Source organism: Pan paniscus, chromosome 12 (genome assembly GCF_029289425.2).
Source record: "Pan paniscus chromosome 12, NHGRI_mPanPan1-v2.0_pri, whole genome shotgun sequence".
Taxonomy (NCBI): Eukaryota; Metazoa; Chordata; class Mammalia; order Primates; family Hominidae; genus Pan; species Pan paniscus.
In genome coordinates this window covers 55,459,676-55,477,370 of record NC_073261.2, presented here as the reverse complement: position 1 = coordinate 55,477,370, position 17,695 = coordinate 55,459,676, and the positions used below count along the sequence as shown (strand labels likewise).

General features: G+C 45.6%; 1 protein-coding gene across 1 annotated transcript in view; it reads left to right on the top strand.

The window, feature by feature from the left end:
- Nucleotides 1-17,695, top strand: part of VAX2 (ventral anterior homeobox 2) — a 32,871-nt gene that overhangs the window by 9,985 nt on the left and 5,191 nt on the right. Inside the window, exon 2 of the mRNA XM_003830952.4 lies at nucleotides 10,547-10,734. Coding sequence (XP_003831000.1) covers nucleotides 10,547-10,734 — 188 coding nt within the window. The remainder of the gene's footprint in view (nucleotides 1-10,546; nucleotides 10,735-17,695) is intronic.

The following is a 17,695-nucleotide window of genomic DNA, read 5'->3' as shown; positions in this document are numbered from 1 at the left end:
ATTTTTTAGACTGAAATCTTTTCAAGTGACAGAATAATCTCATTTTATTAGTAGTTTAAATTGCTAGTGAGGTTAAGCATGTTTTTATGTAGTTATTCTTCATTTTAATATTCTCTTCTGTGAATTATTCATATATTTAGCCATTTCTCTATCGGATCACTAATTTTTTCTCATCTTTGTAAGTGCCACTTATATAGTAAGGAAATGAGCCCTTTTTCTGTGACATGTATTGCAAACAACTCCCAGGTCACTTTCTAAAAAAAAAAAAAAAACAGCAACAAAAAACTTTCTTTGTGGGATTTCTTTTTTTTCTAAACTGAAATTTAAACTCTAACCACATTTAATGGTTGTTCCTTTTTGGGCTTCTAGATTCTAGCTCCTAGTTAGAAAAATCTTCATCCAGCATTTAAAACATTACATATGCATACACAAACATATTAAAATGTTTGCTACCAAAAAAATTTTATTCCCTAGTCTTTTCACCAAAAGAAATAATAAAGAAAGACAAAAAATGAGTTGAATCTTTCCTCCCTGATCGGTTTCCACTCCTCAGAGGCAAGAGAAGAGTGAGATGCTTCTTTTGCCAGACTTGTTCCTATGTGGTTACAAAAACACAAACACACACACAGAAAGAGTTTACTTTTACTGTTTTTTTAATATAAAAATGGGTTTATGCACACTTGCCATTTCACTTAGTAGTATACAATAAACATCCATCCAGGTTATGTGTCTCATTCTTGTTAATGTCTACATATAGCCAAAGTTATTACTAGACTGTGATTTTATCGACAATTTTCCTATTGATAAACATTCAGCTTTTCCCCCTTTTCTCCCTCTTGCAAACTATGCTACAAACAGTGGGTCTGTATTTATCAACTACGCCAACGTTTCTGTGTGATAGAAAGCTCTATAAAAATGCTGGGACAAAGGAACAGTGCATTTTAAGTTTAGCTAGGCATTATTTCTCTTCAAAAACCATATATTATATCAATTTATGTTCTTATTGAGAGAGCTTGAGAGAACCTAATTCTACTCAGCCTTGCCAGTACAATTTTCCAAATCTGATAGATAAAATATGGCATCTCAAAAAACAAGGCTATCTCATTGCTGTTATAACTTTCATTTTTCTGATTCCTCTAGCCCGAGTATTTTTTCATATTTATTAACCACATGCATTTCTTCTTCTCTGAATAATTTGTTCGGTTTCCCACTGGACTGCTTGACTTTACTCACTGGTTTACAGAGGCTGTGTGTATACCAGACATTAGGACTCTGTTAAGAATTCATTATGAATATTTTCTCCCCATCTGTCTCTTACCCTGCAGATGCGTTTATTTTTAGGTACTCAAATATGTCATTTATTTTCCTTTCTAGAAAGTTATTTTATATTTGTTCTTCAATTTTTAGAGCTTTTATTTACATTTAAATTTGTGTTTATTTTTGCACACAGTGTGAGATAAATAGCTTTATTCCAAATAATGAACTAATTGTTCAAAAGCTATGTCTCTAATAACCCTGTCTTTCCTCCAACTAATTCAAAATACTGTCTTCCCAACATACCAGATCCACATAGACACATGAATTTGCTTCATAACTCTTGTGCAGCATTATACCATTTTAGTTGCTGTAGATTTGTAACATATTTGCTGTGTGGTAATGCAAGTATTCACTACTACTGTTTAACTTTTTTTGTTGGCTATCCTTGCATTTTCAATGTTCCCAATAAACTTGAGAATGAATTTTCCATAAGGAATTTTTATAGCAACCACATTATATTTGTAGGTGGGGGCAGGAAGGGCCTTGCACACTTAAAAGTCAGCATATTATCGGCCAGGCATGGTGGATCATGCCTGTAATCCCAGCACTTTGGAGGCCGAGGGGTGCAGATCACTTGAGGTCAGGAGCTCGAAACCAGCCTGGCCAACATGGCGAAACCCCGTCCCTACTAAAAATACAAAAATTAGCCAGGCGCGGTGGTGGGCGCCTGTAATCCCAGCTACTCAGGAGGCTGAGGGAGGAGAATCGCTTGAACCCTGGAGGCGGAGGTTGCAGTGAGCCGAGATCACGCCGTTGCACTCCAGCCTGGGTGACAGAGTGAGACTCCGTTTCAAAAAAAAGTCAGCACATTATCAGCTTATCGTGCAAAGAGACTACCTAGTGCTAGGTAGGAAAAGAAGTGAGATAGGGCTTTGGAGGTGGGGGGGATGTCTATTGGGAGAGGTGCCAGAGGGGCACCAGAGGTCAGAAGCATAAGCTAACTACTATCAGGCCGGGGGTCACCACCTCTCCCAAGCAAAGTCTCTTGGGCAGAATTCACCCTCCCACATACCCCTAGAGCTCACTGCTCTTTGAGGAGACTTGAGGGGTAGCAAAATGCAGGACTCATTCCATTTCACCCTAATAAGTGCCTACCTGCAAGGAAGCCCTGGAATGAAAGCTGTTCCTCTTTCCTGATGCTCCTCCCAAACTCCTCCCAGAAAAGGAGCAACTCAAAAAAAGAGGACTACTTTAATAAGATAGGCTATATTTTGCTGCAGAGACAACCCCAAATTTTAGAGGCTTAACAAAACACAAATGCATTTATCACTCACAGAAGTCCAGCACAAGTGGACAGGGGCTCATCCTGATACTCAGAAACCCAGGCTGGTAAAGCTTCTTCACTCCTGCTTCCAAGACCATCACAGTAGAAAGGGTGTGGCAACACACACACACTCTCTGGTTATTGGGTTTTGTTATTTAGGGCAGGGATGGTAATATCCCCTTATCTTATTTTATTGCCTTCCCAGCACTCGTCTTTGCCTTACATATTTTTAAAATTTATTTTTTATTAGAAATAAATTGCTTGAAGGCCGGGTGCAGTGGCTCACGCCTGTAATCCCAGCACTTTGGGAGACTGAGGCGGGGGGATCACTTGAGCCTTTTGAGACCAGTCTGGCCAACATGGTGAAACCCTGCCTCTACTAAAAATACAAAAATTAGCGGGCATGGTGGTGGGTGCATGTAATCTCAACTACTCAGGAGGCGGAGGCAGGAGAATCGTTCGAACCCAGGAGGCAGAGGTTGCCGTAAACCAAGATCACGCCACTGCACTCTAGCCTGGGTGACAGAGCAAGACTCCGACTCTAAATAAATAAATAAATAAATAAATAAATAAATAAATAAATAACTTTACATTTATTATCTGTCTCCCTCCCCAGTACAAGGTTTACAGGAACAAATGCTTTTCTCTTTTGCTCATTTCTGTATCCCCAGGTCCTAGAATGATATTTGACACATAAGGGCTTATTAAATACTGAATGGTTGAATATATTCAGTTGTTTTAATCTACATAAATGAGATTAAACTACACGTTATTCTGTAACTTACTTTCATACACTAATGTCTGTTCACATAGCTTATTGCCTCATTCTTTTCAATTATTACATGGTATTTTATAATACAAATGTACCACTATTTGTTCAGCCATTTCTCTTGTGGAAAATACTGAGGATGCTTTCAAATTTTTGGTGTTTTGAGCAGTGCAGCAACACGCACCATTGTTGTATATACTTTGGAGCACCTGAGCCTGTGTTTCTCTAGGACAAATACCAACGAAAATAAAATCAGGCCAGGTGCAGTGGCTCATGTCTGTAATCCCAGCATTTTGGGAGGCCGAGGTGGGTGGATCACTTGAGGTCAAGAGTTTGAGACCAGCCTGGCCAACATGGTGAAACCCTGTCTCTACTAAAAAATTACAAAAATTAGGGGGCGTGGTGATGGGCACCTGTAATCCCAGCTACTTGGGAGGCTGAGGCAGGAGAATCACTTGAACCCGGGAGGCGGAGGCTGCAGTGAGCATTGATATTGCACCACTGCACTCCAGCCTGGGCAACAGAGTGAGACTCTATCTCAAAAAAATAAATAAAATAATTGGAGCAAAAGTTATGTGCATCTTTAATCTTGATAAATGCAGCCTTAAAAGATGGACTCAATTATGGTTCTATTAATAGCGTATAGGAGTGTAGATTTCCCTACAGTGCACCATTGTTATTAATTGTCATCATTGTTTTTAATCACCTGTTAATGTGCTTTCAACCTTATGGGATATAAAGGGCTTTCCATTGTTGCTGGAACTTGTATTATATTGATTACTATAAAGCTATGCTTATCCTTTCATACGTTTATTGGCCATTTAGCTGTCTTTTTTTGTGAATGACCTAGATAAATTACTTGACCATTTATTTTATCAGGCTATTTACTTAAATTTTTTTTTTTTTTTTTTTTTTTTTGAGACAGAGTCTCACAGTATCGCCAGGCTGGAGTGCAATGGTGCGATCTTGGCTCACTGCAACCTCTCCCTCCCAGGTTCAAGTGATTCTCATGCCTCGGCCCCTGAGTAGCTGGGATTAGAGGCGCACGCCACCACACCCAGCTAATTTTTTTATTTTTAGTAAAGAAGAGGTTTCACCATGTTGCCCAGGCTGGTCTCCAATGCCTGGCCTCAAGTGATCTGCCCACCTCGGCCTCCCAAAGTGCTGGGATTACAGGCATGAGTTACCACAACCAGCCTCTTTGACTCTTAAATGTATTTTTTTTTTTCAAATCTGTTTCTTGTACTTTACCTTGATTTTGGTGCTTTTGTCATCCAAGTTTTTAGCTTTAATATAGTCAAATACATCCTTTGTGTTTCCTTTACAGCCTCCAGTTTTTTTGCTGTTTGTTTTTTGTTTTTTTTGAGACCGAGTCTTGCTCTGTCTCCCAGGCTGGAGAGCAATGGCGCAATCTCAGCTCACTGCAACTTCCCCTTCCCTGCCTCAGCCTCCCAAGTAGCTGGATTACAGGTGCCTGCCACCGCATCCAGCTAATTTTTGTATTTTTTAGTAGAGACGGAGTTTCACCACGTTGGCCAGGCTGGTCTCGAACTCCTGACCTCAGGTGATCCACCTGCCTCAGCCTCCCAAAGTGCTGGGATTACAGGCGTGAGCCACCACGCCTAGCCTACAGCCTCCAGTTTTGCAGCTTGCTTAGAAATTTCATCCCAAGCCTAGCATTCTAAAAACATCCTCCTATATTTTTTTGTAATGCCCTTATAATTTTATCATCTATGATTTGGTCTTTAATCCAGTTGAAATGTGTTGTTATTTATGGAGCGAGATAGGAATTTAACTTAATTTTATTCCAAACATACAATTTATGGTCACCAATCTGCTTAACATGACTTATTGACTAAATCACTCTTTTCCCATCTTGAATGCCCTTTTATGATAAACTCTATGACTATGGATACATGTGTCTAATATCCCCTTATCTTGTACTTCCCATGCTATTGTTTCCCCATATGCAGTCATTTGAGTCCCATCTTCATTTGTTATATTCATATTACATTTATTTTCTTAATATTTTAGCATAATGCATTTTAAGATTAAATTTCCACTTTAGCCTCACCCTAAGCCTATAAAATTATAGGTTTAAATTTTTTTCTAGTAAACATTAAAATAAATGCCTAACTTTTTAAATGACATGCTTACTTATGTACAATTTTAAATCATCTTACAAACCATAAGTGGAATACAGAGACACTATCGTGTTTTTTCTCCTAATGGATTTGTCAATTTCTGTGACAACACATCACTCTAGCTTTGTGGCATGCTTTGGTGTCAACTTTTTATTTTGAAATAATTATAGACTCGCAAGGAGTTATAAAAATAGTACAGAGAAGTCCCATGTATCCATCACCTAGCTTCTCTGTAGATGGCATTTTACAAACCTATAGTACCTTATCAAAACCAGAAAATTGACATTAATACAACATAATTAACTAGACTACAGACCTTCCTCAGATTTCACCTGTTTTTCCTTGCACTGTTTTTTTGTTTTTTGTATATAGTTCTATGACATTTTATTACATTTATAGATCCATGTCACCACTACCACGGCCATGATACAGTACTGTGGTGTCACCACAAAGGAACTTCCTCTTACTACTCATTGATGGCCAGGTCCTTCCTCCATCCCCAAATCCTGGCAACCACTGATCTGGTCTCCACCTGTATAATTTTGTTACCTTTATATTAAATAAATGGAATCATACAGTGTATAACTTTTGGGAACCATTTTTTTCCCCTCAGTATAATTTCCTGTGTAAATTGTTGTGTGTTTCAATCATTCTTCCTTTTTTTCCTGAGTAGTATCCCAGAGTACAGTTACACCACAGTTTGTTTAACCATTCACCCACTGAAGGACGTCTGATTTATTTCCATTAGGGGGCTATTACAAATAAAGCTGCTATAATCATTTGTATACAGGTTTTTGTGTGAACATAAGATTTCAGCTGGGCTGAAATGGGATTACAGCTCACGCCTGTAATCCCAACACTTTGGGAGGCCCAGGCAGGTGGATCACCTGAGGTCAGGAGTTTGAGACCAGCCTGGCCAACATGGTGAAACCCCATCTCTACTAAAAATACAATAATTAGCTGGTTGTGGTGGCAGGCGCCTGTAATCCCAGCTACTTAGGAGGCTGAGGCAGGAAAATCGCTTGAAACCAGAAGACGGAGGTTGCAGTGAGCCGAGATCGCGCCACTGCACTCCAGCCTGGGCAACAAGAGTGAAACTCTGTCTCAAAAAAAAAAAAAAAAAAAAAAATCAGCCACGCATGGTGGCAGGTGCCTGTAACCCCAGCTACTCAGGAGGCTGAGACATGAGAATTGTTTAAACCTGGGAGGTGGAGGTTGCAGTGAGCTAAGATTGCACCACTGCACTCCAGCCTGGGGGATAGAGCGAGACTCTATCTCCAAATAAATAAATAAATAAATAAAACAAAAACAAATATTTCATTTCCCTAGAATAAATACCCATTTATTCTGGGCATTTATTCTGGGTTGTAGGGTAAGTATATTTTTAACTCTTTAAGAAACTGCCTGGCTAGTAGTACCATTTTCCATTCCCACCAGCAGTGTAAGAGAGATCCAGCTTCCCTGCATCCTCACCAGCTTTTCCACTCTCAGTATTTTTTCTTTTCGCTGTTCTGATAGGTGTTTCTTATTGCGGCTTTAATTTGCCTTTCCCTGATGGTCAGCAATGTTGAACATTTTTCATGTGCTTATTTGTATGGCATGTTTTAATATTTGGTGGCAAGTCTGAGGTTGCCTTTCTCATCTGGGTCATGCCTCCCTGACCCTGAGGGAGACAGCTGCACTTGGCTGCTCCCTGAGGTGGCAATCCCCCTTTTAGGTCTTGTATAAAGAGGGAGGGATGGTTTGATCTCATGTTTAGGGACTCAGGCTCAGATGCTACAGGGTGGGCTTGAGGAGGCTTATTAAGGGGAGGGTAAGACACCAGCTGTAACAGCACCCTTCCTCCTATTCATACCCCACAAAACATGTTTGATAAAATCAGTGCCTTTGAGATGGATTCACTTGGGAGTGTTGCCACAAAGTTCTGAGTCTGCTCTCACAATTGGAAATTATGGAACCTGAGCAAAGGAGGCTGATCCAGTCACAGTGGGGTTACACATATTACCCTATCTTTTTGAAATGTGAACAGAATTAGAGCTGGGGAGCTTGAGTTGTCCTAAGAGGCCTGTAGTTTCTAGAACACATCTTTTTGATAGGCTCTGCCCAGCAGCTTGGCAGGACCTGGCCTGGGATGGGGAGGGAAGCCACCTCTGAGCAGTGACACATCCTCCACCCTGGCTCACCTTTTCCCTGAGGCTGACTATGAACAGGATGGTGCTTGAGAACCTGTGAGATCTGAGCCAGGACTCTTGAGCCAGGAGCCAGAGCATACCCTGGAAGGGGAGTGTCAATTTGCACTGGCAGGACCCAGAAAGAGTCAGTCTCCTGGGGTGGGACACTTGGAGGGAGGGGCTCAGGGTAACCCTCTAGAGCCGGGATTCTCAAGGTAGGTCCCACAGTCCCTGTGGATCACAAGGAGCCTCCTGCCAGACAGCACATCCCGAATACAGCTCTTTCCATTATGTTCTCCAGGGGAGTGATGAACCCATCCAGAAGATTCCATCTTTTACTCATGACCAGGTCCTCTTCATTTCAACCTATTAATTGAATTATTAAGAATTATCAACCGAGGGCTGGGCACGGTGGCTCACGCCTGTAATCCCAGCACTTTGGGTGTCCGAGGTGGGCAGATCACGAGGTCAGGAGATTGAGACTATCCTGGCTAACATGGTGAAACCCCGTCTTTACTAAAAATACAAAAAATTAGCCAGGCGTGGTGGTGGGCGCCTGTAGTTCCAGCTACTTGGGAGGCTGAGGCAGGAGAATGGTGTGAACCCAGGAGGCAGAGCTTGCAGTGAGCTGAAATTGCGCCACGGCACTCCAGCCTGGGCAACAGAGCAAGACTCGTCTCAAAAAAAAAAAAAAAAAAAAAAGAATTACCAACTGAGGGTAGACATAAAGTAAAATGATGGAGCCGGGCGCAGTGGTTCATGCCTGTAATCCCAGCACTTTGGGAGGTCGAGGTGGGCAGATCATGAAGTCAGGAGTTCAAGGCCAGCCTGGCCAACATAGTGAAACCCTGTCTCTACTAAAAATACAAAAATTAGCCAGGCATGGTGGCGCACACCTGTAGTCCCAGTTACTCGGGAGGCTGAGGCAGGAGAATCACTTGAACCTGGGAGGCGGAGGTTGTGGTGAGCCGAGATGGTGCCACTGCACTTCAGCCTAAGTAACAGAGTGTGTCTCCACAAAAAAAAAAAAAAAAAGAAAAAGAAAGACGGTGTTTCAAGAGTTTCTTGGACACTGCCAGTAGGACCTTGAGTAAATTACTTAAATTTTGTTACTCCATTTCCTCATCTGTAAAATGGGGATCATAATAGTTCCAAATTCATGGAGACATTGAGAAGGTTAAAGTGCTTAAAACAGCAGGGTGTGGTGGCTCACACCTATAATCCCAGCACTTTGGGAGGCTGAGACAAGAGGATCACTTGAGCCCAGGAGTTCAAAACCAGCCTAAGTGAGACCCCATCTCATTTTTAAAAAACAAAGAAAAAAATAATTAAAAAATAAAATAAGGCCAGGCACAATGGCTCACACCTGTAATCCCAGCACTTTGGGAGGCTGAGGCAGGCAGATCACTTGAACCCAGAAGTTACAGACCAGCCTGGGCAACACGGTGAAATCCCCTATGACCCCCGTCTCTACAAAAAATACAAAAATTAGCTGGGCGTGGTGGTGTGCTCCTGTAGTCCCAGCAACTTGGGAGGCTGAAGTTGGAGGATTGATTGAACCCTAGAGGTAGAGACTGCAGTAAGCTGAGACGCACCACTGCATTACAGCCTGGGCGTGAGAGTGAGACCCTGTCTCAAAAAATAAATAAACAAAACAAAATTAAATTTAATTAAGTGCTTAGAACAGTGACTGGCCCAGAGCAAGTACTGCAGACGTTTGTCAGCCTTTGTTACGGCTGGAATGTCAACAGCCACTGCCCATTCTGGCCGCGTTTCAAACTCCGACTGCGTGCGCCGCCTGGAGGGTATTGTAATTCCTGCACCTGTGGAGGGTTGCTTTCTTCCTTGGGCTTCCTCAAGGCGGCCTTGAGTTGGTAAGCTTCCCATTGCCAAGGCTAAGTAATGGAAATTCCTGTTAGTTTAGCTTCGTTATCATGGACATCATTTGTAGGGAGTGATTTTGTAAATCCTACAGGATGTGATGCTGCATATTTCCACAATCTAATTTGTAATATAAAATGTTCTAATAACTAGATTTCAAGTCATCAGTATGTGTGGGTCACACATGGATCATCTCCACCCCTGTAGTTAAATGTTACTAAGTTCTTTATCAGGCATGTGTGGGGAACATGGGCTCCAAATCACTCTTCAGTGGGCTCCAAAATATTGGAGGCCCTCTGTGTGGAGGGCATTGGTCAGAGCCCAGGAGTGGCCCTGCTGTTCAGGACTAGGCACATGGGGAGTGGCAGCAGCCCCCCTCTGGAAGGCATCCAGCGGCCTGATATGGTAGCAGTTGTCCTTGGGCTCCTCCTAGGGACGTCAGCTCCCCAGACTGTCCTCTACCGCTCATCAGCTAGCCTCCTCCTCATGGACCCCAGGTCCCAGGTCTGTGGATGCATGACACTCCTTCATGCATGCATGCATGCACAGACACACACACACACACACACACACACAGCTTAGGACCTGGCTCTGACCTCTCCAGTAAGCCTTACCTGATTGATCACATTCAATTCTAACCCATCATCCCCTATGTACTTGAGGACCCAGCATATTTTTCCCATCTGTTCCTTACTCTGCAAAGGCCCAGAATCCTGGCTGGGACAGAGTGAGTCCTTTCTTCCCAGACCACAATGGTAGACCTGGCAGTTGTACTGAGGCCTATTCACATACATTTAGCCACCCATTAGATACAATATCCTGCATTGGGTGGTTAAGGAATCTGGGCCCAGAGAGGGTGAGCAACTTGTCACAGGTCATGCAACCAGATCCAGGCCAGAGGAGCTCCGCGATAGATCACACCACCTTTTATTAAGATGCTTTCTGGTGATCTAACTCCCTAGCTAATGAACTAACCTGGCTCCTTTCATGGCCTCTGCAGATGCCAAGGGGACAATTCGGGAAATTGTCCTGCCTAAGGGCCTGGACCTGGACCGGCCCAAGCGGACACGTACATCCTTCACTGCCGAGCAGCTGTACCGCCTGGAGATGGAGTTCCAGCGCTGCCAGTATGTGGTGGGCCGCGAGCGCACTGAGCTGGCCCGCCAGCTGAACCTCTCCGAGACCCAGGTAAGAGACCAGGGCCAGGCCACTCCACTCTTGTCCTGGCAGCCTGGGAACTCCTGGGGATATGAGGCCCTGTGAGCTGCTACAGGGAGACCCAACTTTGGAGGCGTTCAGACAAGCATGAGGGAAAGACTTTAAGCTACAGGTAAACCAGAGTGAAAGAGCAAATAAATATAGCGCCGACCACAGACAGTCAGGAAATGCCAATGGGGGCCTTCTGGATACATCAGGCACTTTTGGATGGAATATGGAAAAAGTTCAGAGAAACTGGGGGAGAGCAGCCCTCAGGGCACAGGGAGTGGCTTGGGGGGGTGTTGGCATGTAAGAGGAGTGACAAGAAGGGATGGTGAGGGCTTGGCTGGTTGGAAATAAAGATTCTGGGGAAGATGAAACATTATAAAATTGGGCTGGGGACCTCTCGCTTCTCCATTTCTGGCCCTTTCCCACCCTCCATCACCTTCCCTTCACCTCAGGGTGCCTCAGTCTCTTGTTGGAAAGGAGGGGTCTGCACACCCCCTTCACCTGGGTAGGACTGGCATTTTAACAGCAGTATGCTTAACTCAAAAGAAAAAAACTTTTGTAAATTAAGCACCTACCCTGTATGAATGGAGACCCTTCAAGCTGGTACTAGAGCTACAAAATACTACCACCACTACTACTACTAATACTTAGTACTTACATGTGCCAGGCACTAAGTGCTTTGCCTATGTTAAGTAACTAATCCCTCCCAAGAAGCAGATGATGTCATTCCCATGTTACACGTGAAAGGAAGTTATGCCCAAGGTCAGACAACTAATTAGTTCCAGAGCTGGGCTTTGGACAAGCAGTCTCTCATCTTTATGCTGCCTATAAACTGGGCAACCTTCCTTGAGATTGTCAAAGAATAACTCAGAGACCCTTCTTTCAGCCAGAGCTCTAGTAGTTTGCTCTCATATATGAGGGAGATCAATCAATACATGCATTGTAAACAACGGCCAAAACAGGATTGATAAAGTGGAGAGGAAGGGAGGAGGGGAATGCGGAAGCACTGGTCTGGAGCAGTGTGTGGTTTCCTTCCTGGGAGCGAGGCGGGAGGCTGTGCTGGAGTGAGGGCTTCCCGTCTGTGCTGTGTGGCTGCTGTCCTCCCCTGTATCCCTGCCTCAGTGAGGTCAGCTCTCCCTGTTTCCCTCAGCATAATTCCTCCAGCCCCTCAAATCCCACCAACAGAGTGCTGTGCAGCCCACCCCTGGGGAGGGGGTAGTCAGATGCGCCTGGAAGTCCTGGTCCCCTTGAGAGGTGAGCAGGTTCCTCCTGGGGTACACTGAGAGTAGGGCAGAGGAAGAGGCAAGAAGGGATGAGAGGCAGAGGAGGGGCAGGCCGGGAGGAGGGGCAGGCCGGGAGGAGGGGCAGGCCGGGGAAGGACAGCAGCTGCTGTCCTGCAGGGCCGGGTCATCTCCACCTGCACTTGTTTTTCCCCAGCTGCCACTGCAGAGCTCCCAAACAACCCTGCGGGGCCTCCCTCCAGCTGGGCTCAACAGGGGGCTGGGAAGCCGGGCCTGTGCTCAGAGAGGAGGCTGCAGTGACAGGGCCAGGCCAGAACTCCTGGGGAAGTCACCGAGGCCCGTATTCCCTACACTGAGCTGCCCTTGGAGGTCAAGCCCAAGCCCCCCTCTTCCAGGAAGCCTTCTGCAGGCACCTTGCCCTCTTCCCAAGAGACCTTTCCACATGGCGTGACCTGGAGAGAGAGAGAGAGAGTGTGTGTGTGTGTGCCCATGTGTGCATGTGTACATGTGTGTGGTGTTGGATGTCCACCAGTATTTGCTTCCCTAGGACAAGAATGTATTTATAGGCCATGGCTCCTCGTCGTGCTTCTCAAGGAGCCCAGAACACAGCTGGACACATAGTAGGCCCTCAGCGAGTCCTCCGCACCGTTCTCACTCACGACCCTCCTTTCTCTGTCCCCAGTCCTAGGGTTGCCAGATAGTAAAAGTAATGGACAGCTAATGCTTATTGAGTGCTTCCCATGCACCAGGTCCTGTTCCAAGGGTGTGACATAGTCTAACTAGTTTAGTCCTCACCACAACCTTATGGGATACGTGTGAGATTTTTCTTCCAACACCAGGTGTATGGTATGTTCCAACCACCAGCAGGCAGTGCTCCAATTCTCCAGCATCACTGAGTATATTCAACAGTTCAATACTGACACTAATTCCCAGAGCTAGCACAGACCCTACAAGTTAAGGGCTCTGTCCCACAAGACAGTGCCACAGCAGACACAAGTTCCAGGAGCCACCTGTGCTTCTGTATGGACTGGCCTAAAACCGGGGGCTCCCACATCGCCCTCTGCAGATTTGACAATTCACTAGAATGACGCACAGAACTCAGGAAACACCTCCCCTACACTTGCTGGTTTATTATAAATGACACGAGTGAGGAAGAGCCAGATGGAAGAGACACAAAGAGCAAGGTAAGGGGGAGGTGCGTGGAGCTCCCATGCCGTTTCCAGTGCCCCCATTCCCAGCGCTTCCACGTGTTCGCCAACCAGAAGTTCTCCTGGTCTCCTTGTTCAAGACTAAATCCAGGCCGGCCTGGCACAGTGGCTCACGCCTGCAATCCCAGCACTTTGGGAGGCCAAGGAGGGAGGATCGCTCAGGAGTCCAGGAGTTCAAGACCAGCCTGGGCAGCACAGGGAGACCTTATCTCTAAAAAAAGTTTTTAAAAACATTTTTTACAGTTTACACTGTAAACTGCAGGGTGTGGTGGCACACACCTGTAGTCCCAGCTACCTGGGAGGCTGAGGTGGGAGGATTGTTTGAGCCCAGGAAGTCAAGGCTACAGTGAGCCATGTTAGCTTCACTGCACTCCAGCCTGGATGACAGAGCAAGACTCTATCTCAAAAACAAACGAAAAAAGACTATAATCCAATCTCCATTCCCCTCCCCTCCCTAGAAGGAAAGAATGGGGGCGGCTGAAAGTTTCTACCCTCTAATCACAAGTATGGTCTTTCTAGAACCAGCCCCAGTCCTGAAACTACCTAGAGATCCACCCTGAATCACCTCATTAGCATACAACAGTAAGTCTTATTTATTTATTTATTTATGTTTACTGTAGAGACGGGGTCTCGCTTTGTTTCCTAGGCTGGCCTGGAAATCCTGGTCTCAAGTAATTCTCCCTCCTCGGCCTTCCAAAGTGCTGGGATTATAGGTGTGAGCCACCATGCCCAGCCAATAAGAGTATATTGTTTCCACTTTAAAAAGAAGGAAACTGAGGCATAGAAAAGTTAAATAGATAACTTGCTCAAGACTTGCAGCAGGTGCATTCATGGGTAATAGTACCCATGAAGATGGCTTTATGGGTACTATTATCCCCATTTAAGCAAACTGAGCCTCAGAGAGGTTAACCAACTTGTAGCTAGAATTCTGTGGCATTCTCAGTATGTTCACCCATACTTTTGTTCAAAAATATTATCGAATACCTACTATATAGCAGGTACTCTTCTAGGCACTTGGGCTTTGGCTTAGAACAAAACAGACCAGGCATCTGCCCTCGTGCAGCTAAGATCCACAGAGACAAAGACAAACCGCATTTCCAGGAGTGATGAGTGTTGTGAGGGAGCTCAAATGGGGTCATAGGAGAGAGACTAGAAGGAAGTGTTTTACTGGGGTGTTCAGGGAAGGCCTCTTTGAGAAGATGACATTGAGCTTAGGCCTGAGTGGCAAGGGAGAAACAGCCAGATGAGGAGCCAGAAGGAGACGTCAAGGCAGACGGTAACTATGAAGACGTGAGGGGCAGGAACTAGCATAGAATGTTCTAGAAGTATCAGAAGGCCAGAGTGGCTGGAGCTACAGGGTAATTGGGTAAGTAGGTAGGAGAGGATCATGGGATGCTTAGAGACTATGGTAATACATTGAAGAGAAAGTGACAGGAGATGATTGGCATTTTACAGAGGTTCTCTGGCTGCCACTTGGGGAAGGGACCACAGGGGAAAGGAGTGGACAGGTGTGGACAGGTAGGAACTATTGACATGGGTCCTGAACAGAGCAGTGGTGGAGGAGAGAAGCGTACTGATGTGAGAGGCACTCTAATTTAGTGCTGGAACCTGTTAGGACTTGCTCATGGATTATATGCACAGGGCAAGGGAAAGGAAGTTGTTTGGGTAGAACAACTGGGAGAATGGTGACACCATATAATGAGTTGAGAAACTGGGGGAGAAGCAAGATGGTGGGAGCATAATCAAGAATTTTGTTTTGGATCAGTTAAGTTTGAGATCCCAGCGGAGATGTCAAGAAAGCATGTCAGATTTTGGGGGGAGGGCTGGTTTTTCTCTGGTTTAAGTTATCTGAGAGTCTCTGTCAGAGCTCTTTTGGGGGAAAAGATAAGAAATTCCTTCAGGTGCCCTCAGATAATGGATGGACTCCCCAGGGATTAAAAACAGAAGCCATAGCCTTGTTGAAATTCAATAACAGGAACCATGGTGTAGCCAGGAATTGGAAGAGACTGGAAGCCAAAGGTTCTTTTGGGCCCAAGGGATTCAGCACCAGCTACTCACAGAACTTCCTCCCAGTGCTCTGCTGAGTATGTGCTCCAACTGCTCTCCAAAATATCTGCTTCTCTCTCTGTTTCTTCCTCTCCTCTCCTCTCTTTTTATCTCTTCTCTTCTCTCTTTTTTCTCTTCTCTTCCTTCTGCCAAATAGCATCTCTACCTTCTTCCCTGGATACTCAGAGGACCCAGGCATGGTCCCAATTCAGGCAGAGAAAACACAGAGCTTGCTCAGGGCCCATTTCCATGGCTAGTCTCTTCTTTAATCTAGCATGCCCAATTCAGCTGAGTTGTCTGCAGATTTAAATCTGAAACCCACTTACAGGATTGGGCAGGCAGAATGGCGAAGCCCTTTCCTTGGCTCTCCACCACTCACAGGGCTCTACAGGACAAAGGGTCCACCAGAGTAGGAACAGTGAACAAGACACAGTGCAGCTGACCTCTGTCCTGGCCTTGCCCAGACTCCATGGCTGTGCAACAGAGGCTAAGCATGGCTGCCCTGGAAAGCAGGGGCAGCCTCAGAGGAATCTCTCTCTCAAGACTATCAAAAGAATCCTCTGCCCACCTTTGTCAGCCCAAGGGTAGCATACACTGAAAGTTCTTCTCATGTCAGAGAACATGGACAGCCCCACTTAGTCCAGTTCTCCTTGGTTTTAGAAACCTTCTGATACACCTTGTCACCATGCTTTGTTTGAAAAAGAAAGTTTGGTGTTTGATTAAAGCAGCATTTCTCAAGGTATGCTCTGGAGACCAGCTGTACGTACAGCTCCCCTGGGGTAAAATACAGATGCCTGTGCCACCCTCAGCCCAGAGGTTCCCAGTCAGATTTCTAGGGAAGACCCCACAACCTATATATTTTTTGTTCCAGGTGATTTAATGCACAGTGATGTCTGAGAATCACTGGCTTATGGAAAAGTGAGCAAATCTGACCAGATGATGTGATCACCATGTTGCTTAAAAGACTTCATCAACTGCCAGCACTTTAATAAGTCTGTGATTATTAGCCCACCGAGTCATCACAACAAAACTATGAGGAAGAGTTAAGAACCCCATTTTACTGGTGGGGAAACTGAGGCTCCAAGAAGTTAAGTAACTTGACTTAAGTCATCTAGCTAGTTAAGGGAACCAGAATTGAATCAGTGGCTGTCTGACCTCTGATTCTCCACGATAGTTTGCTACTATATATTGTCTCCTCCACTATATTGTTTGCTACTTCAACCAGAACACTTACCATGTTGTAACACTTACTGCTTGCCCATGACCCACCCTGCTAGTGTCTGAGAGCCAAGAGGGTCAAAATGGAGTTTTATTTATTTTTGTTTTTTCAGCACCTGGCAATGCCTGGCTTGCATCAAATGCTTGATATTTCTGTGTTGCCTGAATGAATGACCAGAGTACCAGGGTCCAAGTAGGACATAAGAGGATGTGGCTGCAGAGGAAAGGAAGATGAGAAGCTGGCTCAGGACTCCCCTCCTGCAGCTGGGCTGGAGGACGTTCTCAGGGCCAGGAGCCCAGGAGCCAGGTGGAGAACAAACCGCCAAGTCCCAATATCCCCCCGGGATGCCCACCTAGCTTGGGTAAGAGCTGCTCCAGCCCTTCAGCATTGTCCTCAGCCTCATGCTTGATGCCTCTGCCTCAGATGGCTTCTTCCAGAACAGCACGATAGATGGTACCTTCCTAGTGCAGATTACAAAATCCAAGCCATCCTAGATACACAGATACCACTCACCTCAGATTAAATATGGGCCCATGGTCACAGAAAACAGTCTTCAAAAGATGAATGCCATTTCCAGATCAACAATGAATCTTGGAATTTGATATTGACCATGAGCCCAAAGAAGCTGGTGGATAATCTCCTGGAAAATTCCTCTGTAGTCCTGGCAGCCAAGTGGAAACCGTGCCCATCCCCTGGTGTGCAGCCATGGGTCACAGTGTGGCCCAGAAAGAGATCAGGGAGGGGGCAGTGCCATGGGTCACAGTGTGGCCCAGCAAGAGATCACGGAGGGGGGCGGGGCAGCCACCAAGCACTCACTGAGTCCCAGGGAGTCAAGATGGCAGCCTCTAGGAGGCCACACAGGACCCTGAGAAAACAGAGGAGGGAGACAGCCCAGAAGGTGCACTGGGCAGGTGAGGGGAGAGGCACAGCTCAGGAGGTGTGCTGGCCCCGCCACCCTGTGAAGTCAGCTAGGAATGGTTTCCCAGAAGTGGATAAGGACCGATCACTTTGGATTTAACCTTGAGAAGAGGATGAACCTGAGGTGGAAATGAAGGTTTCCTGGGGCAGGAGGGACACATTCAGAGGGCTCTGAGCCTGTCTGTTCTTCAGAGAGACAGAGAAACAACATTTGCAGGGCCCTGTGAACCTACCCACTAGGGCCTGAAGGGCCTGATAGGCTTGGTGGGCCTGATGGGCTTGATGGTGGGAAGTAGAGAGTTGACCCTTCT